The sequence below is a fragment of the Ictalurus punctatus genome, chromosome 24, assembly GCF_001660625.3.
Source record: "Ictalurus punctatus breed USDA103 chromosome 24, Coco_2.0, whole genome shotgun sequence".
Lineage (NCBI taxonomy): Eukaryota > Metazoa > Chordata > Actinopteri > Siluriformes > Ictaluridae > Ictalurus > Ictalurus punctatus.
In genome coordinates this window covers 14,296,804-14,314,503 of record NC_030439.2, presented here as the reverse complement: position 1 = coordinate 14,314,503, position 17,700 = coordinate 14,296,804, and the positions used below count along the sequence as shown (strand labels likewise).

At 37.8% G+C, this 17,700-nt stretch overlaps 2 protein-coding genes and 1 long non-coding RNA gene across 3 annotated transcripts; all 3 read right to left on the bottom strand.

The window, feature by feature from the left end:
• Positions 1-1,349: 1,349 nt before the first annotated feature.
• Positions 1,350-3,877, bottom strand: LOC124626260 (uncharacterized). The gene is made up of 3 exons (XR_006980988.2): positions 3,679-3,877; positions 3,553-3,600; positions 1,350-1,652 (listed from the first exon to the last, which is right to left on the bottom strand). It is a non-coding gene; the product is annotated as an uncharacterized LOC124626260 (long non-coding RNA).
• A 6,611-nt stretch (positions 3,878-10,488) lies between these two features.
• fabp4a (fatty acid binding protein 4a) lies at positions 10,489-12,252 on the bottom strand. The gene is made up of 4 exons (XM_017453969.3): positions 12,093-12,252; positions 11,361-11,536; positions 11,161-11,262; positions 10,489-10,716 (listed from the first exon to the last, which is right to left on the bottom strand). Exons 1-4 carry the CDS (start codon positions 12,163-12,165, stop codon positions 10,663-10,665), a joined length of 405 nt encoding a protein of 134 aa, XP_017309458.1. The 5' UTR covers positions 12,166-12,252; the 3' UTR covers positions 10,489-10,662.
• Positions 12,253-13,896: 1,644 nt separating this feature from the next.
• Positions 13,897-16,887, bottom strand: mrpl53 (mitochondrial ribosomal protein L53). The gene is made up of 3 exons (XM_017454001.2): positions 16,773-16,887; positions 14,237-14,349; positions 13,897-14,083 (listed from the first exon to the last, which is right to left on the bottom strand). The coding sequence occupies exons 1-3, from the start codon at positions 16,862-16,864 to the stop codon at positions 13,965-13,967; spliced, it is 324 nt and encodes a 107-aa protein (XP_017309490.1). The 5' UTR covers positions 16,865-16,887; the 3' UTR covers positions 13,897-13,964.
• Positions 16,888-17,700: the final 813 nt, after the last annotated feature.

Sequence of the window (17,700 nt, the reverse complement as noted above, 5' to 3'; positions counted from 1 at the left end):
GCCATGGCGTGACATGTCTAGAAATAATCAGGGTGAAATAAAAGCTGTGTCCAGCAAATGCTGACCACTGTTGAAACCAGCAGCCAAGGATTATGGTTAAAGTGTGTGTGTGTGTGTGTGTGTGTGTGTGTGTGTGTGTGTGTGTGTGTGTGTGTGCATTCGTGCGTGTGTGTAATGGGTTTTGAAACACAAACAGTCAATACTGTACTTGATGCTGGTTCTAGTTCGAGCTGTGGGTCACACTGCTTAAGGGTTAAGTCTGAATCCAGATGGTCACTTATTGCTTATGAAATGCATTTTCCTTTGGTATCTGAACTTTTCTGTGAGTAGGATTGTGTGAGAGGACAAGGCCTGACTAGCAGCAAAGTTCAGAGCAGACTCAGTAGTACTCATAGAAGTGTCTCAGCTCTGTTCTTTCACTGACCTTTATGTCACATCCCAGGGATGAATGTGATGTTATGAAATTATTGAGCCAGTTGAATACAAATGATATATCTGACACAATGAACAGATGACTTGCACCATAAAACTGTAACATCAGTTATTTTATTACTAGGATATGTTAAATATAATGTCATTCAATTAAAGAAATTCTCCAACATTTTTCAACCTCATCACCATCTCCCACATCTGTAGTATAAGCATGGTTATTACAGACAAAATGGTGGATATTATTTAATAAGGTGTTGCCACAAATTAATATATTTAATCCACAAGTTAATATTTTAATGCCACAAATGAAGTACTTTGTGGCCACAAACTGCATAACTTAATATATGGTGTACATTTGGCATGTACGGGCCAGGAATAAAAAACTTTAGGCTATGAGTATTTGCTTAAAGGTACTTGGCTTAATGGTATCCATGATCCAATGCCAATGACGGCAGAATGTCTTTCTGCATCATTCCAAGATGTAATATTCCAAGTGTAATATTAACAGTAATCTCCATGCTTAGATTCTTTTGGCCACAATGGTCCAATTCAATTGATTTCTCTTTAGCCCTCTCATTTTAAAATACAATATTTTCATCCATTCCATCTTCAGCCACTTACTCCTTTTCAGGGTCGCAGGGGAACCTGGAGCATCGGGCACAAGGAGGGGTACACCCTGCCAGTCCATCACAGGGCACACAATCACACACACATTACGGACACTTTAGACACACCAATCAACCTACCATGCATGTCTTTGGACTGGGGGAGGAAACCAGAGGAAACCCCCTGCAGCATGGGGAGAACATGCAAACTCCACACACCCACAGAGCCGCAGGAATCGAACCCCGACCCTGGCAGTGTGAGGCGAACGTGCTAACCACGTATTCATTTGTGGCCACAACTTGTTAAAAAAAATAACCACTGTGTCACCTGAGAGGCCATGTAGATATCAGTTTATTCACAACTAACTTATAATGGATGCCAGTTCTGAGACTCGGTCAATAAATGTTTACAATATGAGACATGAATTCAAAATCACAACTATTGAAAGTCTTCGTATGAGACAAATATGGATATAAAAGTCTTACCAAATCTATTCGAATGCAGAATGTAGTGCAGTTCACTAAAAAGTCGTTCCGGGTACTTGCACTTTCCACAACGTTTAGTGGTATCCATCTGTACAGGCAAAGATTCTTCTCTCTGAAAAGTATTTTCACCTATCAAAGGACAAAGTGTAATACTTATTTAGAGGTTAATGACTTAAGAATTCATTAGTGCATGTATGAGTTCTTAACCGAGGAATTTATTATTACACTTTACAAAGGTATGTGTCACATAAATGTTTATTGCCTGAACAACTGTTCTTAGACTTTGTTTTAAGTAAACATGTTTAATTCCTGACATGACTTACTGTGGTAATCACCCATACATACCACAGATGCAGTGATACTGTAGATTAGGTTGAAAAAATAAAACTGCTGTATTTCTTTAAATCTTTAAAACACTTAATCTTTTTTATTATTATTTATTTTTTTAGGTTTTGCAACACTTAATCTTATATGTACTGGTCTGCATAATGATTTCATCCAGCTACTGAGTCATCTCCAAAGATCAACAACTTGGCCTGAGCTCCTGTTCTCGAATCAGAGTTGTTCATTATACAAAGCCTAGAAAAGGAAGTATAGAGAAGAAAATTGCAAAGCCTGGCAGTTTAACAAGGAGGGAGTCATACGATACAACCACATTTGAACTAGTATTTTGCTTATTCTGTCAGTAGTGCGAAAAAGAATCTATTGGGGTTGAGCAATATAGTAGAGCAATAAAATGTAAGCCTTTTGTATAAAATAAACCATTTAACTTATGGTTCTGTCATCTGTCCTTTTGTATAATTTGTACTTTGATTGGATAATGTGTGCTTAGTATATTTTCTTTTAGTTTCTTCTTCAAAGGCATTTTGGGAAGAAAATAATGATGGAGAAATCTAAAAATCTAAAAATCGTAGTAGTCACTGTCCATAGCATGGGTCAAAAGACAGGATAATCCATGATCCACTGTGAAAACACAGGCATGGGTCAAAACCAGGAAACACTGAAGCAGGAAATAATAGGCACTGGGCAACAAGGCTCAAACTTAACCCTAGAAATGCATGATAAGACTTCACAACATGACTATTAAAGATTAGGCTATGCATAGACAAACTAAGGGCTTAACACAACACATGGGCACTATCAGGTTAGAAACTAATGATACGACATGGGCAGAGATAGGACAGAAACAAAAGCACATGAAGTCGGCTCAAAACATAATGAACGAGAGCTGGGGAAAACGCTGCATCCTTGAGAGGGGGAATTAATGAGGATAGGTTTTAGCAAAGCAGGCTGAATAAAATCAGCCCAAATGGAGATCATATCCACTATGTATTCACCGGACACGATTGTCACTGATGTTGCAGGAATCTTTAGTCTGAGCTAGAAATAAATCAGCTCCAACCCCAAGTCTCACGTCTTCATACCGTTCTTTGTATTTTTCTTATGTTGCTTATGTTGCTGTTGCATTTGGTCACACAAAAATTCAAAATAGTCCATTTTAAGATATTTGTTAATTGCAGGTCATTTGATTATGCCCAAAATGAAACCATATATTAATGTTTTTTTTGTTTTGTTATTTTTATCTTTAAAAGCGAGGCAGGATAGGGGCTTAACCCTGCTAGCTCATTTATACAAACAGCCCTTGTGCATAATGAGCTATAAAGCCAATCCTCTGCTTTTGTGCCTGCATGATTGCATTTTGTACTTTAGAAAAGAAAAAATTGGGATTTAGCAGGGATTTGAACCCTGCTGTATGTGTGAGACACAGGTCCAATTAAGTGAATTATTTATGCCAAGAGGCAAATACGTGTCTAAAGGTCTTAGCTTCCTACAGTCGGATCTCATATACCTCCCACCACCTCATTCTTTTGTGATCTTGCCTAAGCCCTATTCAGCTATATATGCTTCCCTATCTGTCACGTGAGCCACTTCCCTTGTCTACATTTCTGGATCAAAAGAGAGGCATGAGAAAGTGCAGTGAAAAGCTGAAACTAAGCTGCTGACAATGATGTTTGCTTTCTTTACTCACAGCTGTGTTGTGCAAGAACTCCAGTTGCCTCCATTTCAAAGCACTCAACTGTGGGATGAATCAGACATATTTAGTACAGTGTAGCCCCCATGAGTAATAAACCATGTTGCTGTATTTAGCCCTTACATGCTTTGTGGTTCTGTTGTACAGGATACCCCATGGCCCGCAGCCTTGTTTGTGATTTTGAATCGCAGTTAGAGACTAAAAGGATGGTGAATGCTCAAAGTCATATTTACATGCAAGAAGAAAAAAGAGGTTAGGGAATGACCGATGGCTTCCTGTTTCCTTTACGCTTTTACAAGCCAATGTTATCTTATCCCCACAGTTTGTGGAAGTGCGTGTCATGTTGAGAAGTAATTGAAGGGAGTTCATGAAACCATTGTTTTCCAAACTCTTGGGTTTAATTATGATAAAGGCTAAGACACATCAGTGTTAGTCGGAATATTTAGAAGTATGCATAGCTCAGAAATGCTCAACTTGTATTTGTTTACAAGTTCACTTGCTCATAGTCCATTCTCTTTACTACAGGAAGCGGCTCGTGTTCCTTGTTTGACCTAGACCCAATCCATGGAAAACAATTCACTGGATAAAAAGACTTCAAAAAGATTAAAAAACTAGCATCTGAATAACTGGTCTATTATGACACACAGCCTACAAAATGTTTGTGATGAATTTACGCTCTTAGGTCCTGATGGTTCTATAGAACTGAAGTATAATCAGAACCTTATCTACCACACTGCTTTATCCCTCAAATTCCTCCCATTCATCCCCTTTGCCTTATCTGTGGCCATGTGTGGGGAAAATTTAGAGGCTCCTATGAGACCAAACTAATCCCAGGCTTCAGATTATCAGCATTTTTCCCTCCAAAATTCCATGACACACATTAAACAGAGCTCCCTGTTCTCAGCGTACTCTCTGTTCAGAGCAAAGATGTCTTAGTGCAATATTTAAAAAAAAAAAAAAAAAAAAGAAGCTTAGAATAGAACATTTCAAGGCCTTTCCCAACCATCTTAGCACAAAGATCACCACTGTATAGTAAAGCGAGAATCAGTTTAGTTAGGATGCTCTTAACTTTACAATGCTTTTAGGAGACCGGGCTCTGTGCTGATAAATAAACATTTTGTAATGGTTCGTAAGCTAGGCCTGGCAGGCCAGACTGGACAGACTACACACTGATCTTTATCTGTTTATTACTAGTTGGAAAGAGTACATTTAAACAGTGTATTAAGAAAAATACATATCTAAATACACATTTTTCTCCAATGTTCCATACTATTTTGTGAACTATACACAACAAATGAGTGAAAAACCGTAGATAAAGTCTTGAAACTCAAATATTTATAATGCCACACACCACATCTCTAACTCTCACAAAGTGCAAATTAAAGTATCATTAAAACTCTGAGTGTAAAAAATAATGAAGAAAATATTTTCAGTCATTTGACTAATCCAAAGATTTGTTTTTCACAAAAAACAAGTACACATACAAATATTTATACACTCACCAGCCACTTTATTAGGAACATCTGTACATTCATGCTGTTATCTAATTAGCCAATCATGTGGCAGCAGCGCAATGCATGAAATCATGCAGATACAGGTCAAGAGCTTCAGTTAATGTTTACATCAAACATCAGAATAGGGAAAAAATTCTATGATTTCTGTGACTTTAATAATCATGAACGATTACCTGAAGCTCTTGACATGTAACTGCATGATTTTTGACATTGAGCTGTTGCCACATGATTAGCTGATTAGAAGGTGTACAGTAGTTCCTAATAAAATAGACAGTGATTGTGTGTGTTGCATTGACATCTTGAGGCCAGGATGGTGGAAAACAGGATGTTCTGAAACATTTTGTTATGTTAGTATTACTTTAAGTCTTAGGGAATTTGTAGTATAAATCCATTTAAGTTTTGGCAGATATACAGACGTACGTATCGGTAGAAACAGATCGCTGTCCCAAGGCACTTTTTGTATCAAATTAAAAGTTGCTCACTTTCTAATCAAACTCCTGGCAGCAGGCCTTCACCATTGCCTTACATTTCCATGCACATCCCGCTGACCTCCCTTTTGTTTTCCACTGCACTGCCATAAGCCGATAAACATCTCTGGATACTGTTTAGATCTGGCACAAATGTTGCATTCTAATATACAAAACACAATGAAGTTAATTATGGACAACATTCATCATTTTTGGTTACGTGCCTGAATGACATAAAGGTCTATGAATCATGGCAGTGATATGTTTTTCTAAAAACTACTTGTGTAAACCAAATAGGGCCGATGTGTTTTGTTCTTCTCTTAACTTAGTTCTAACATATGAAATGACACTCTTTTTTTTCCTTATACTGGAGATTCTTATACATTTCACTCTAAATCTAAATCATATAAACACATTATACCACATCAATACTGAATGCTTGATTCTGATTGGTCAGAAGGTGTTGATTAATATTTTATGACAGAAGCCCTGACCATAGTTCCATCAGCAAATCATGTTAAAATATGTCTTCTTAACTTCACAAGAGATAATGACAGCCGATAGCTGCTGTAGCATAAGTGATTATGCCGAAAGTGCTTGATTTTGCTGCGTCTTTTTTCAAATTTTGCGACGCAACTTGAGGAGTTTTTTGTGCTTTTGTTGTGGGAAACTACTTGAATTGATGAAATTGCAATAGTACAAAATTGTTTCGCATGGCCTTTCACTGTTATGTTTGTTGGTAATTGAGACCTTTTAGCTGTACTCAATGTTCGATGGACATGAATTGAAGAGGGGTTTGGCTGAAAACACGTTGTGATGATGTCACATGACCCAAATCTGCAGAAAATCTGAGGTAATTTTGAAAAATTGCAAACTCTTCCGAATATTGCAAAGTTTGCTTGATTTTGCATTCATTTCTGTGATCACAAAATTGCTAAATCCTGCAGGGACTGCTTGGTGAAACTCAAATTCTACAAACAAGCTCTTCAAATGGACATTTAATGAAAAATATATGATATATGGCCTACGGGAAAATGGGAACTTTCTACTCGTTTGTTTGCAGTACATCTGTGGCTGGCCACACCTGGCCCTATGCTGCTGTTTTACTCTAAAGAGGATAAAGTTCAGCATATTCACTGTTCCATACTGAGCTCAGCTCCCGCTGTGGGTTACTGATTACATGACCTGAGTGAAAGCGGGAGGCGTATTCAAAAGAATGATTTTATTCACATTGGAAAGAATTCCAATATGATGGTGAGGCTCCTGCGCCTTTTGAGACATTCATCATCCATTGATTGATTCTCATTCATGTTTAACATGTACCTGTGTCTTAAATTTCACAGCCTGAAAGAGTATAAGACATTATGAAATTTATGAGAAATTTGCTCAGAGAGATTGGTTCTACGTTTTAATTCTAGACAAAAGTGCTGGTGCATGGTTCTACTTTATTTCCTATGCGACACAACTGTAAAAATCACCTTATTTTTTATTTTTTTTTATTTTTTTGCTTTTTGTTTGCTATGCTGTGAGTGAACACTCAGTCACCACCTCCAATATAAATACGATTGGCATCCCACGAAGTCTTAGAGAACTAAATAAATAAAAGAAAGAATGGTATTTCTGGAATGTTACAATCTAACCTTCTTAGAGCATTTATAATACTTACAAAAATATTCCAGAAATAATGTTCCTGCAACATCCTAAAACCATATGCTGGAATAATTAATTGTTTTCATTATTAATTATTTTTATATTATTATTTAAATAATAATTTAATTAATAATGCATGTTATCATAAGGTCTCAGGAACATTATTTCTGGAACATTGCCTTCTAACCATCTAACCCTTGGTAGAAACTGTTGCATATGCACTGAATGTTCTAATGTACTGAGTGTTAAAATGGCTAAGCTCATGTTGGCCTGACTACACTGAAGAGTAATTACAGAGAGCGTAACGAGTGTCTGACTTGTGCATTTGCTCTATCAAAAATTAATCAGTGTAGGATTAGCAAAACATGCACAGGCAATAACAATTAAACACTTTCTAACAATACCACAGGTCTTATCGAATTTTATGACCTTAGACCATGGATTTTATGACCTAAGGTGATGTTTGAATACCAAAGGATGCTGGAAACTGTGGGATAGAAGACAGTAACCTTGGACTTGTAATTCGAGTAGACCTGGCAGGATTGTATAAAAGCATTGTGTGTTTGATAACAAGAAAGGACAACGGAAGGGTGGGAATGATGTCCTGGAGTGTAGCTTTCCAGATGTTCCTTAAAGGATATGACTTCATTCCTATAATAACCGTCTATCCAGGGAAAACAGGTTCCATGTCAAAATGACACCACAGTACCCCACTGTATCAATAAAGCCTACAATAGTTCAGCTTCCTGTCATGTGTGTACACCCAGGATGCTATACAGAGATACAATAGCAGTGCATTGTATACAGCATTCCACAGGTCTATAGTTGTAAACAATTTTTTGAATATGTTGTATCCTGAAATAGAACAATGTTACCCAGTATTGCCTATAATAATGTATTTGCACATATATAGTGTATATGTATTTAATTCTTTACTGGTGTAAAACGAAATGGTCAGTATACCATTATCCTATGTATAACACTTTGCAAGATTTTAGGGCACATTTTATATGACATTTTGCTCATACTCTGACAAAAAAGCATGTTTGCCTCACACCTCCGTGGTTGGGGGTTTGATTCCCACCTCTGCCCTGTGTGCATGGAGTTTGCATGCTTTGTTTGCATGTTCCCTGTTCTTAGGGGTTTTCCTCTGGGTACTCCAGTTTCCTCCCCCAGTCCAAAGACAAGGGTTGTAGGCTGACTGGCATGTCCAAATTGTCCATAGTGTGTGAACGGGTGTGTGAGTATGTATGCCCTGCGATGGGTTGGCACCCTGTCCTCGCCTTGAGCCCTGAGTTCCCTGGGATAGGCTCCAGGCTCCCCATGACCCTGTGTAGGATAAACAGTACAGAAAATGGTTGGATGGATGCTTTAACATCTCTACTTAACATAAATAACATAAATCTATCAAAGATCATGTTCTGTAAGGAGTCAGTTTAACAAAACGCTGTGGTAAAATCAGTCAGTTTCCCTAAAGATTCCTAAAACCTTGCTAGCTAAGTGAGCTTTTCTCACAATTTGATCAAGTTGTTGGATATGCCATAACGAAATGGACATAGGCCTAATTAATAGCTTGTAATCAGATAGCCGGTGTCAAAATGTCCGCCATGCTCATATACTTCATCATCAAAACAAAGAACACTTACACACGCTGTAAAGATGACAGCAGACAAAGTTTTTAAATGTTTAAATATCCTAATACTAATATAGCCAACAGAACTGAGATAATCAACAACTACTTCACCACCAATAGCGTGGACAGAGATCAGTCGAGAGTAGAAACGATGATGAGTCTCATTTTTAGATTTTGGTAGTAATGATATTTATCTATAATGGATTAGGTTATAAATCTAAAACCTGTCATTTTCAGAAGTATATATAAAGGTTTTCCCAGGATGCCACACATATATTGAAATAAAAGCTATTTTATCAGTTCTTTTTTTTTTATTAGTTCTCATTTCTCCTTTCATAAAAAAAACATGTCCCCAGCCTTGAATGCTTTTCCACTGCAACCAATGTTCCCCATTTTGAACATTGTCCTACTTTATTACAAATCAATCCCATGAAGGGAAATTGAACTTTTACTCAATTCACCAGAAACACACATGCATTGTTTTACTGCACACAGATAGAGCCGTGATCTCTGAAGGGTCTCCTGTGCAATCATAATAAATAGAGCTGAAGTAAATCAAGCTCACATGTCCTACTGGTTTGATCTCAGTACAGTCAGGAGAGAAGCTGGAAACAAAACCTGTAGTAATCTTGATTATTTGAACACGGTATCAATAAATTTTTTGTTTTTTTCCCAGTACCACTTCCCATTATCTAAACTTTATACAGGCTTGGGAATAGGAAAGTGCATTGTGTTTTTTAAATAAAGGGGCTTGTAGGAAGTTGGCCCATAATGCACCTGTTTCAGCTGTTTTTGCTGTTAACTGCAATCAGTGCATCTCCTCTTTTTCCTTTCCTGGGAAAGTGGCCATGAGCAGAACGTTCTATGATTCAAATGCAGGTCAAAGGGAACGGTGGCGTGGCGAACCATGCTCTCATTTCCTTACATATTTTAAAACTATGTGCTAAAAGTTAATGTTTAAAGGGGAAAAAAGGAAAGGAAGGAACATCCTGTGACTTTCAACACAGAGAATAATGAGCTGTTCCAATATATCATCAGTGCAGTTAACTTGAACAAAAATAAAAACATTTTAGTCCCATAATAATAAGTCCCCGCTTATTATTCAGTTATTTATCCTAAAGCATGTTATTAAAGAGAAAGAGGTATACAGTGTAGTTACAAGGACGAGGACCAATTGACAGTTTCTGTGATTTTAGAAAGTTAATGACGTTACCATATATGTTGACCTTTCTGGATTGGATTAAAAAAAGAAAAAGGGATTTTTACTTGAATGTGACTCTCATATTAGTCTTTGCTTTAGACTATTTTACTCAGTATTATACACTCTTTACTTCATATAGACTTTTCACTCAGTAGTTAAATAACATTTTTTATTTAAGGTTATTCAGTTGTTGAGCAGTAACTTCTCTGCTTTAACAAAGGTCCATTAAAACTGGCAAAAATTGGTAAGAGTTACAAGTACATGCAGCATTTAATGCCTAAAATCGAAGCGCAAATCCATCTGTATTGAACAGTGTATTCAAAATGCTACAATGATCAGTTTAACATGGATAAGGATTGGTGTAATTTTGGAAATCTGAGAGAGTGCCTTCCTTATTGACACTTGGCTATCACATAATTAATCACATGCACAGTTAAATAGGCTAAAAAAAACCCCAAACATTAAAGGTAGATATGATCAAAACTTTATTCAAAGCACCAGAAGATTAATCTCAATGCATCTTATAATACACTGTATGCAACAGCTCTGGTGTCAAACATGAATACAAGAAAACAAAAAAAAATAAATGACTGCTCATTGAACTGAGCCAGGCATCTCCAAAATCAAGCCAGGATCATTTTATCATGCTTCTTTTACATACGTCCTCACCGCCACCACGTCCCCCATCTTGCATGTCTGCAGAGGAATGGAGAAATCACATTTCAGCAACAAAAGTTTCCTAATTAACTATGCTATGCTCTCTAAGCTAGGTCTGATTATGGATAGTTTTATAACAGTGTCATTACATTACATATACCAACCATACTTCTATCAGAAGTTCGTATAGTTCTTATTTAGCTCGTTTAGACATAAGCCTAATCGACTAGTGCATTTTTGGATTATAGTTGTAAAATAAATGATATGTAATAAGATCATTAAGTCCATGGATATATATATATATATATATATATATATATATATATATATATATATATATATATATATATATATATATATTTAGTCTATAAGTGTTCCCTGCAAAAAGCATTTGGTTAGAGCATAAATGGATGAGAAAATGTTTAAAAAAAAAAAAAGGAAGAATGATATTCTTATTTTCTGAAGCGTAAATAAAATTCCTACCGCTACTAATTGTCCATCAATCACTTCTCTCTCTAGTGTGGTCTCTTTGCCATCCCAGGTCTGTTTTTGCACCAGTTTGCCATTCTCAAGGCTCACCACGGTCTGCACACAGAGAGGAGACACTCTCACACAAGTCCAGAGACTACCACAGAGCTGCACTCATTAAGAAACCTGTCAGGAGATCAGAAGTCATTACTGACCGTGGTCTTCCTGTCGTCAGCAGTGGTCTCCGCAAATGACTCGTTGAGCTTGAATTTGACCTCGGTAGTTTTAAAAGTGCTCTGGGATTTCATGCATATCAGTCCTTGGTCGTCCACATTTAAGATGAAGTTGGGCTTGGTTCTGTTTCCTACCTGACGAGTGGCAAAACCCACACCTGAAGAACGGGAGATGGATTAATTTAGGGTGGGGCGGGGGGGATGATATCCTCGAGACATGTCCTGTACCTTTAATATGTGTGTTTTACCTGGGAAAATTAACTTTATTATTTTTGAAACTCATATAAAATACACAGAGATCACAGTTTATCTTACTATCATAACTGGCTTTTAAATGTACATGGCATTTACTTTCCCAGGTGAAAAATGCATACTAAAAGTAGGGTCCAACTCAATAATAGCTGGGTTAAAAGTGGATTAGATTATAATGTACAATACATTTATATCTGTAGTACAAAATTTGCAGTCACAGACCACAAAAACAGAACAAAAAGACAGCAAATAGGCTATGACTACAAGTTTTATACTTAATATACTGACATGGACCTTAACATCACCTACTATAAGTTAAATATTTAATAGGATTTAAATAGGATAGTCCATATTAGCATATGTTAATCACAGCCCCCAAACCACAAAGAACACACAGTAACTGTCATTAATACATATCCAATTGTAAATAAACAAATAAAATTAAAAATCAAGCAAACATACCCAGTGCCTTCATGTATTCGTCAAAATTGTCGCTGGAAACCATCTTCCATGTTCCCACAAATTTATCCACCATCTTTACACTTTAATACTCGGTCCTACTCTACACACTAATAAACTTCAGCCTCTAACTCAGATACCAACGCGACGCTTCTTTACGTTCCGCCTCCGAGTTTTTATACTGTTTCTTTAGCACGCGCACGGTTGGGTTGTCCAATCAACGCGTCAAACGTCACCCGGCGTCGTGCCGTTTTCTCTCATGCGCGAGGCAGTGCAGAAGGAAGGAAAGGTTCATTAGCGGGTTTAAAGAATTCAGATCACAGAAAGATGGGGGGGGGGGGGGGGGGGGGGGATAAACATCCGCAATAGCTTTATACCCGACACATATTAGGAGCATATTGAAAATACATTTGATAAGGTAAACCTAGTACAGTAAACACACTCACCGTCCACTTTATTAGGAACACTTGTACACCTAAACATTCATGCAGTTATCTAATCAGGCAATCGTGTAGTAGAAGTGCAATGAAGAAGAAAAAATCATGCAGATACAGGTTAAGAGCTTTGGGTAATGTTCATATCAAACGAATGAAGAAAAAGTGTGATCTCCTGGGATGTTCACACAAACAGTCTAAAGGGTTTACACAGAAAAGTGCACAGTGCAAGGGAAAAAAAACATTGCGTGAGCGACAGTTCTATGGGTGGAAATGCTTTGTGGATAAGAGAGGTCAGAGGAAAATGGGCAGATTGGTTCGAGCTTCCAGGAAGGATGTACAGTAGTAGCTCCAATAATTCAATAAAACTTTATTTGTATAGCATTTTTAACAATGGACACTGACACTCTTTACAACCATGGTGAGCAGAAAAGCATCTCAGCATGCACAAAACATCGAACCTTTAGGTGGATGAGCTACAACAGCAGAAGACCACATCAGGTTCTACTTCTGTCAACCATGAACAGGAATCTGAGGCCATCATGAGCACATCCACCTTAAGGTTTGATGTGTTGTGTGTTCTGATATGCTTTTCTGCTCACCACAGTTGTAAAGAGTGATTATTTGAGTTAATATAAACTTCATCATCTCAAACCAGTCTGGTGATTCCCCTCTGATCTCTCTCATCAACAAGGTGTTTCAGCCTGCAGACCCTCCACACACTGGATGTTTTTTTTTTTTTTTTTGGCTTCAATATGTGTAAACTTTAGAGATCGCTGATCACCAGTTTCTGAAATACTCAAACCAGCCCATCTGGCACCGATTCTTATGCCACAGTTAAAGTCACAGAGATCACATTTTCCCTCATTCTGATGTTGGATTTGAACGTTACCTGAAGCTCTTGACATGTACCTGCACGATTTTATGCATTGTGCTGCTGCCACATGATTGGCAAAACTTGAGAGGACAAAAAGGGAACCCATCCTCTTCTGGGTGTCACTATATTGTGAGATTATTTCAATCATTACACTATACAGGTGTAGAGTAGAAAACAACAGTACTAAGAGTGTTGAAAAGATGTTCAGTTTTAGTATATTGTGAATACGGGTCCTGAGGTGAGCACAGGACTGTCTTTATGAGTACAGCAGCAGGTTGTAAGAACAAGTCTACAGCATCCAGGTGAGATTATCCACTGAAGCAATGGTAAGACATGGGCAAAAACTGTCTTGGAAAAGAACTGTCACACGCACTCCAATGCCATGTATTCTAGTCACTGGTTTTATATATTTTATGCAATATGAACTGTAATATTTATTAAATAGTCAATCATTCTTTTAAATCAAAACCACCAATGCAAACAACTGAAAGACAGCTTGAGAATTTGAGAGTTTCATTTAATGAAAAGTTAATAAATATACACAACACCTATACAAATATACATCTACTTCTTCGCTGTGGCTTTAGACTGAGGATCTTTAGCAATGCAGCGTGTCTGTAGAGCAGAAAGCATCTCTTGGCTTGTCAGCTGGGCTCCTTTCATGACTAACCTTTCACCATCCACTGAAAACAAAAGCACAGTCATGTTAAGAACCGTGACCTATAATATAATGACAAATACGGCTAAAGTGCAAGACAATTATTTCCTGATGTACTTTATGTAATCATTCTATGTCAGAGTGCACACAATGAACATTTATAACTGAGGTCACTTACTGAACGTGACGGCAATCACAGGCTCTGACCGGTCATGTTTCACTTCTGCTGTAACTTCACAGTTCATGTTTGTAGCTTTGGCCTTTTCTGATCCAACCAAGGCGAGAAAGTCTCTGTGGAAGAAGCCAAGAATTGTTGAAACGTTAGCAGCCCATAACAAAAAGTACAAAATGTTTTCCTGCAACTAAGTTACATATAAAATGACACGTGTAGGATTTCCATTATAAATAACAAATAAAACATATATTGAAACTAAATATTATGCAAAATAGGCAGTTTGCATCAGCTCAACATGGATGATGTATCACAACATGAAGCCATTTATACGATGTGTCATGATGATACAGGTTTTCTACACACTACCTGCAAAACAGTAAGACTTTTTTTTTTTTAAATGTCTTAAACAAAAACAAACACTAACAATGAGGAAAATAAATATTTTTTTTAGTTTAGAAATTTTAAACGTCAAATCAGCCGCTTTAATATCTTGGTTTGTACTTTTTTTTTAAATCATGGAACCCACCATATCTCATAGTGACAATTTTCATGATATTGTTATTGTATTGTCCTATAGCCCTGCCCTAGTGTGGAACAATACTGTAATACCACCGTTCTAATTACTTTGATGGAAAAATGTAAGAAAGAAAAATACCCAAGATGGAAAGATTGTGTCAATAAAAGATACACTACATTAAAATGGTGTTTAACCTGCATTTTCCTGCTTGCAACAAAGTAATTCAATGTCTATTTACAAACAGTGAACAGAGCTTAGTGCTGAGTGTAGCAAAACATCTACATGCACAATTATTTTTAATAAATTCTAGCACAGAAGAACTGCAGCTGTTCCACAATTTATACCTAAAATCCTACTCATGACGACTTCCTGTGATAAACAGGAGGTACGAGCAGTTAAGGGAAAAATCCACCCTAAACGACTAGCATCTTTATTTTAACTTGTGATCTTCAGTGCTGTCCAGTGTTTATCCATCCATCTATATTCTGTACCGCTTATCCAAGGAAGCCTGAAGCCTATCCCAGTGGACTCGGGGCACAAGGTGGGGGACACCTGGACCAGGTGGCAATTCATCGCAGAGCACAATCTCACACAAACTCACACACTGTGGGCAATTTAGAGATGCCAATGAGCCTTTAAACTGGGGGAGGAAACTAGAGTATCCGGAGCAAATCCCTGATGCACGGGGAGAAAATTTTTCATGCAAACTCTGTGCACAGGGTGGAGGCAAGCCTCAAACCCCCATCCCCAGATGTCTCTCTCTCTCTCACACACACACACACATACATATAATATATATATACACACATACATATAATATATATATATATATATATATATATATATATACACACACACCAATAACACCAGAATCACCCAGTACATCACAAATATTTCAATATAAACATACACTACATGGCCTAATACCATGTGGATACCTGACCATTAAACATCCCATTCCCAAATAATGGCCATATGGAGTTGATCCCTCCGTTGCTGATATAATAACCGCCACTCTTCTGGGAAGGCTAGATTTTGGACTGTGGCTGTGGGGATTTATCCAGTCAGCCACAACAGCAAAAGTGGTTGGGCACTGATGTCCAGCATGAAGGCCTGGTGTGAAGTCAACACTCCAGTTCATCCCAGAGGTGTCCAGTAGTCCAATCCAACCATGGCAAACCATGTCTTCATTGAGCTCGCTTTGTGCACAGGGGCACTGTCATGCTGGAACAGGTTTAGCTCCAGTGAAGTGAAACTGTAATTCTACATCACACAAATACAATCCAGACAACTGGGTTCTTCCAACTTTGTGGTAACATTTTGGGGAAGAACTGCATAAGAGCAGGTGATGATCAGGTGTCCACAAAAATTTGGCCATATACTGTATTTCATGTGTTTCAGGGTCAGGCTGGAGGTTTCCTTTAACTAGTGGCTAACTATGCAGCAGGATATTGTAGATCTGGACAGTTTTAAAGATAAATGTGTAGCACAGTGGTCACAACCCTGTTCCTGGAGATCTACTATCCTGAAGCTCCAACCACAATCATGCCCACTTGACCATCTAATCATCAGCTTAATAAGTTCTTGATCAACTAATACAGGTCTGTTAGATTTTGGTTGGAGATAATACCTGCAGGAAGACAGATCTCAAAGAAGACAGTTGGTGTCCAGTGGTGTAGAGACTATTATAGGTTTAATTGATATGTTCTGATGACCCCTATCTACCACATTAGATTTGTTAACAGGGGCAGCAAGCCCAGTAATACATACGTTAAGACATTTTAATATTTTTAAACACAGTAATCAAAAGTGAAATAAATTCTGTTTTAACAAGCATGATATGACTGCTGGTCATTTATTTATTCAATCATTTATTTACACATAAATAATTCAGTCTGCTCCGTGAGCGCTGTGCTGCGTCTGGCACGAACTACACGAAGAGTTTCACCACCACAACAATGTATTGTACCAGCATTTCAAATATGCCTCATAGTAAGGGGAAAAAAGAAAAAAAAATCATACCGTGTAGCGCGAACATTGGATTCAAACGGGCAAAACTGTACGGTTATTTTCTTCACCGTCTTTAACACCACAGATCCTCTGGAAGCCGCCATGTTTCTCCACCATGAACTCTGACCTGCGCGTCATGCAGTGCGTCACATGGTGTAAAAGCTGTATTATTTTTTTTATTATTATACCCTATGTAGTGCGCCTAATTAACCGTGAATAATATAACATAACATAACATAACATAACATAACATAACATAATATAATATAATATAATATAATATAATATAATTATCCTGAAGTGGCTATGTAGACTAATAGAATAGCGATACAAAGGAATATACTGAATATGTGTATGTGAAGTTTGAGGAGGTATATACAATATATACGTCTGCCTCACACCTCCAGGGGTGGGATTCGATTCTCACCGCGCGTGCGTGGGTGCGTGTGTATGTGTGTGTGTGTTCTCTCCGTGCTGCGGGTAATCCGGTTTCCTCCCGCAGTCCAGAGACATGCATGGTAGGCTGATTGGCATGTCCGTAGTGTGTGTGTGTGTGTGTGTGTGTGTGTGTGTGTGTGTGTGTGTGTGTGTGTGTGTGTGTGTGTGTGTGTGTGTGTGTGTGTGTGTGTGTGCCCTGCGATGGATTGGCACCCCGTCTAGGGTGTACCCCGCCTTGTGCCCCATGCTCCCTGGGATAGGCTCCAGGTTCCCCACGACCCTGAAGTATGAGCGGTATAGAAAATGGATGGATGAATGAATAATTTGCACATGGAACAAACACTGTACATGGGGAAGGTATATTCTCCAGAGTAGTGCTGATTTTTGTACAACGCCTTCACTTTTTCTTATTTGTGCTACCGTATTTAACACATTTTTGTTCTACGTTCATAGTATAACCTTTCAGTGTAGCACCAATGATTGAAAATATAATGTGAATATT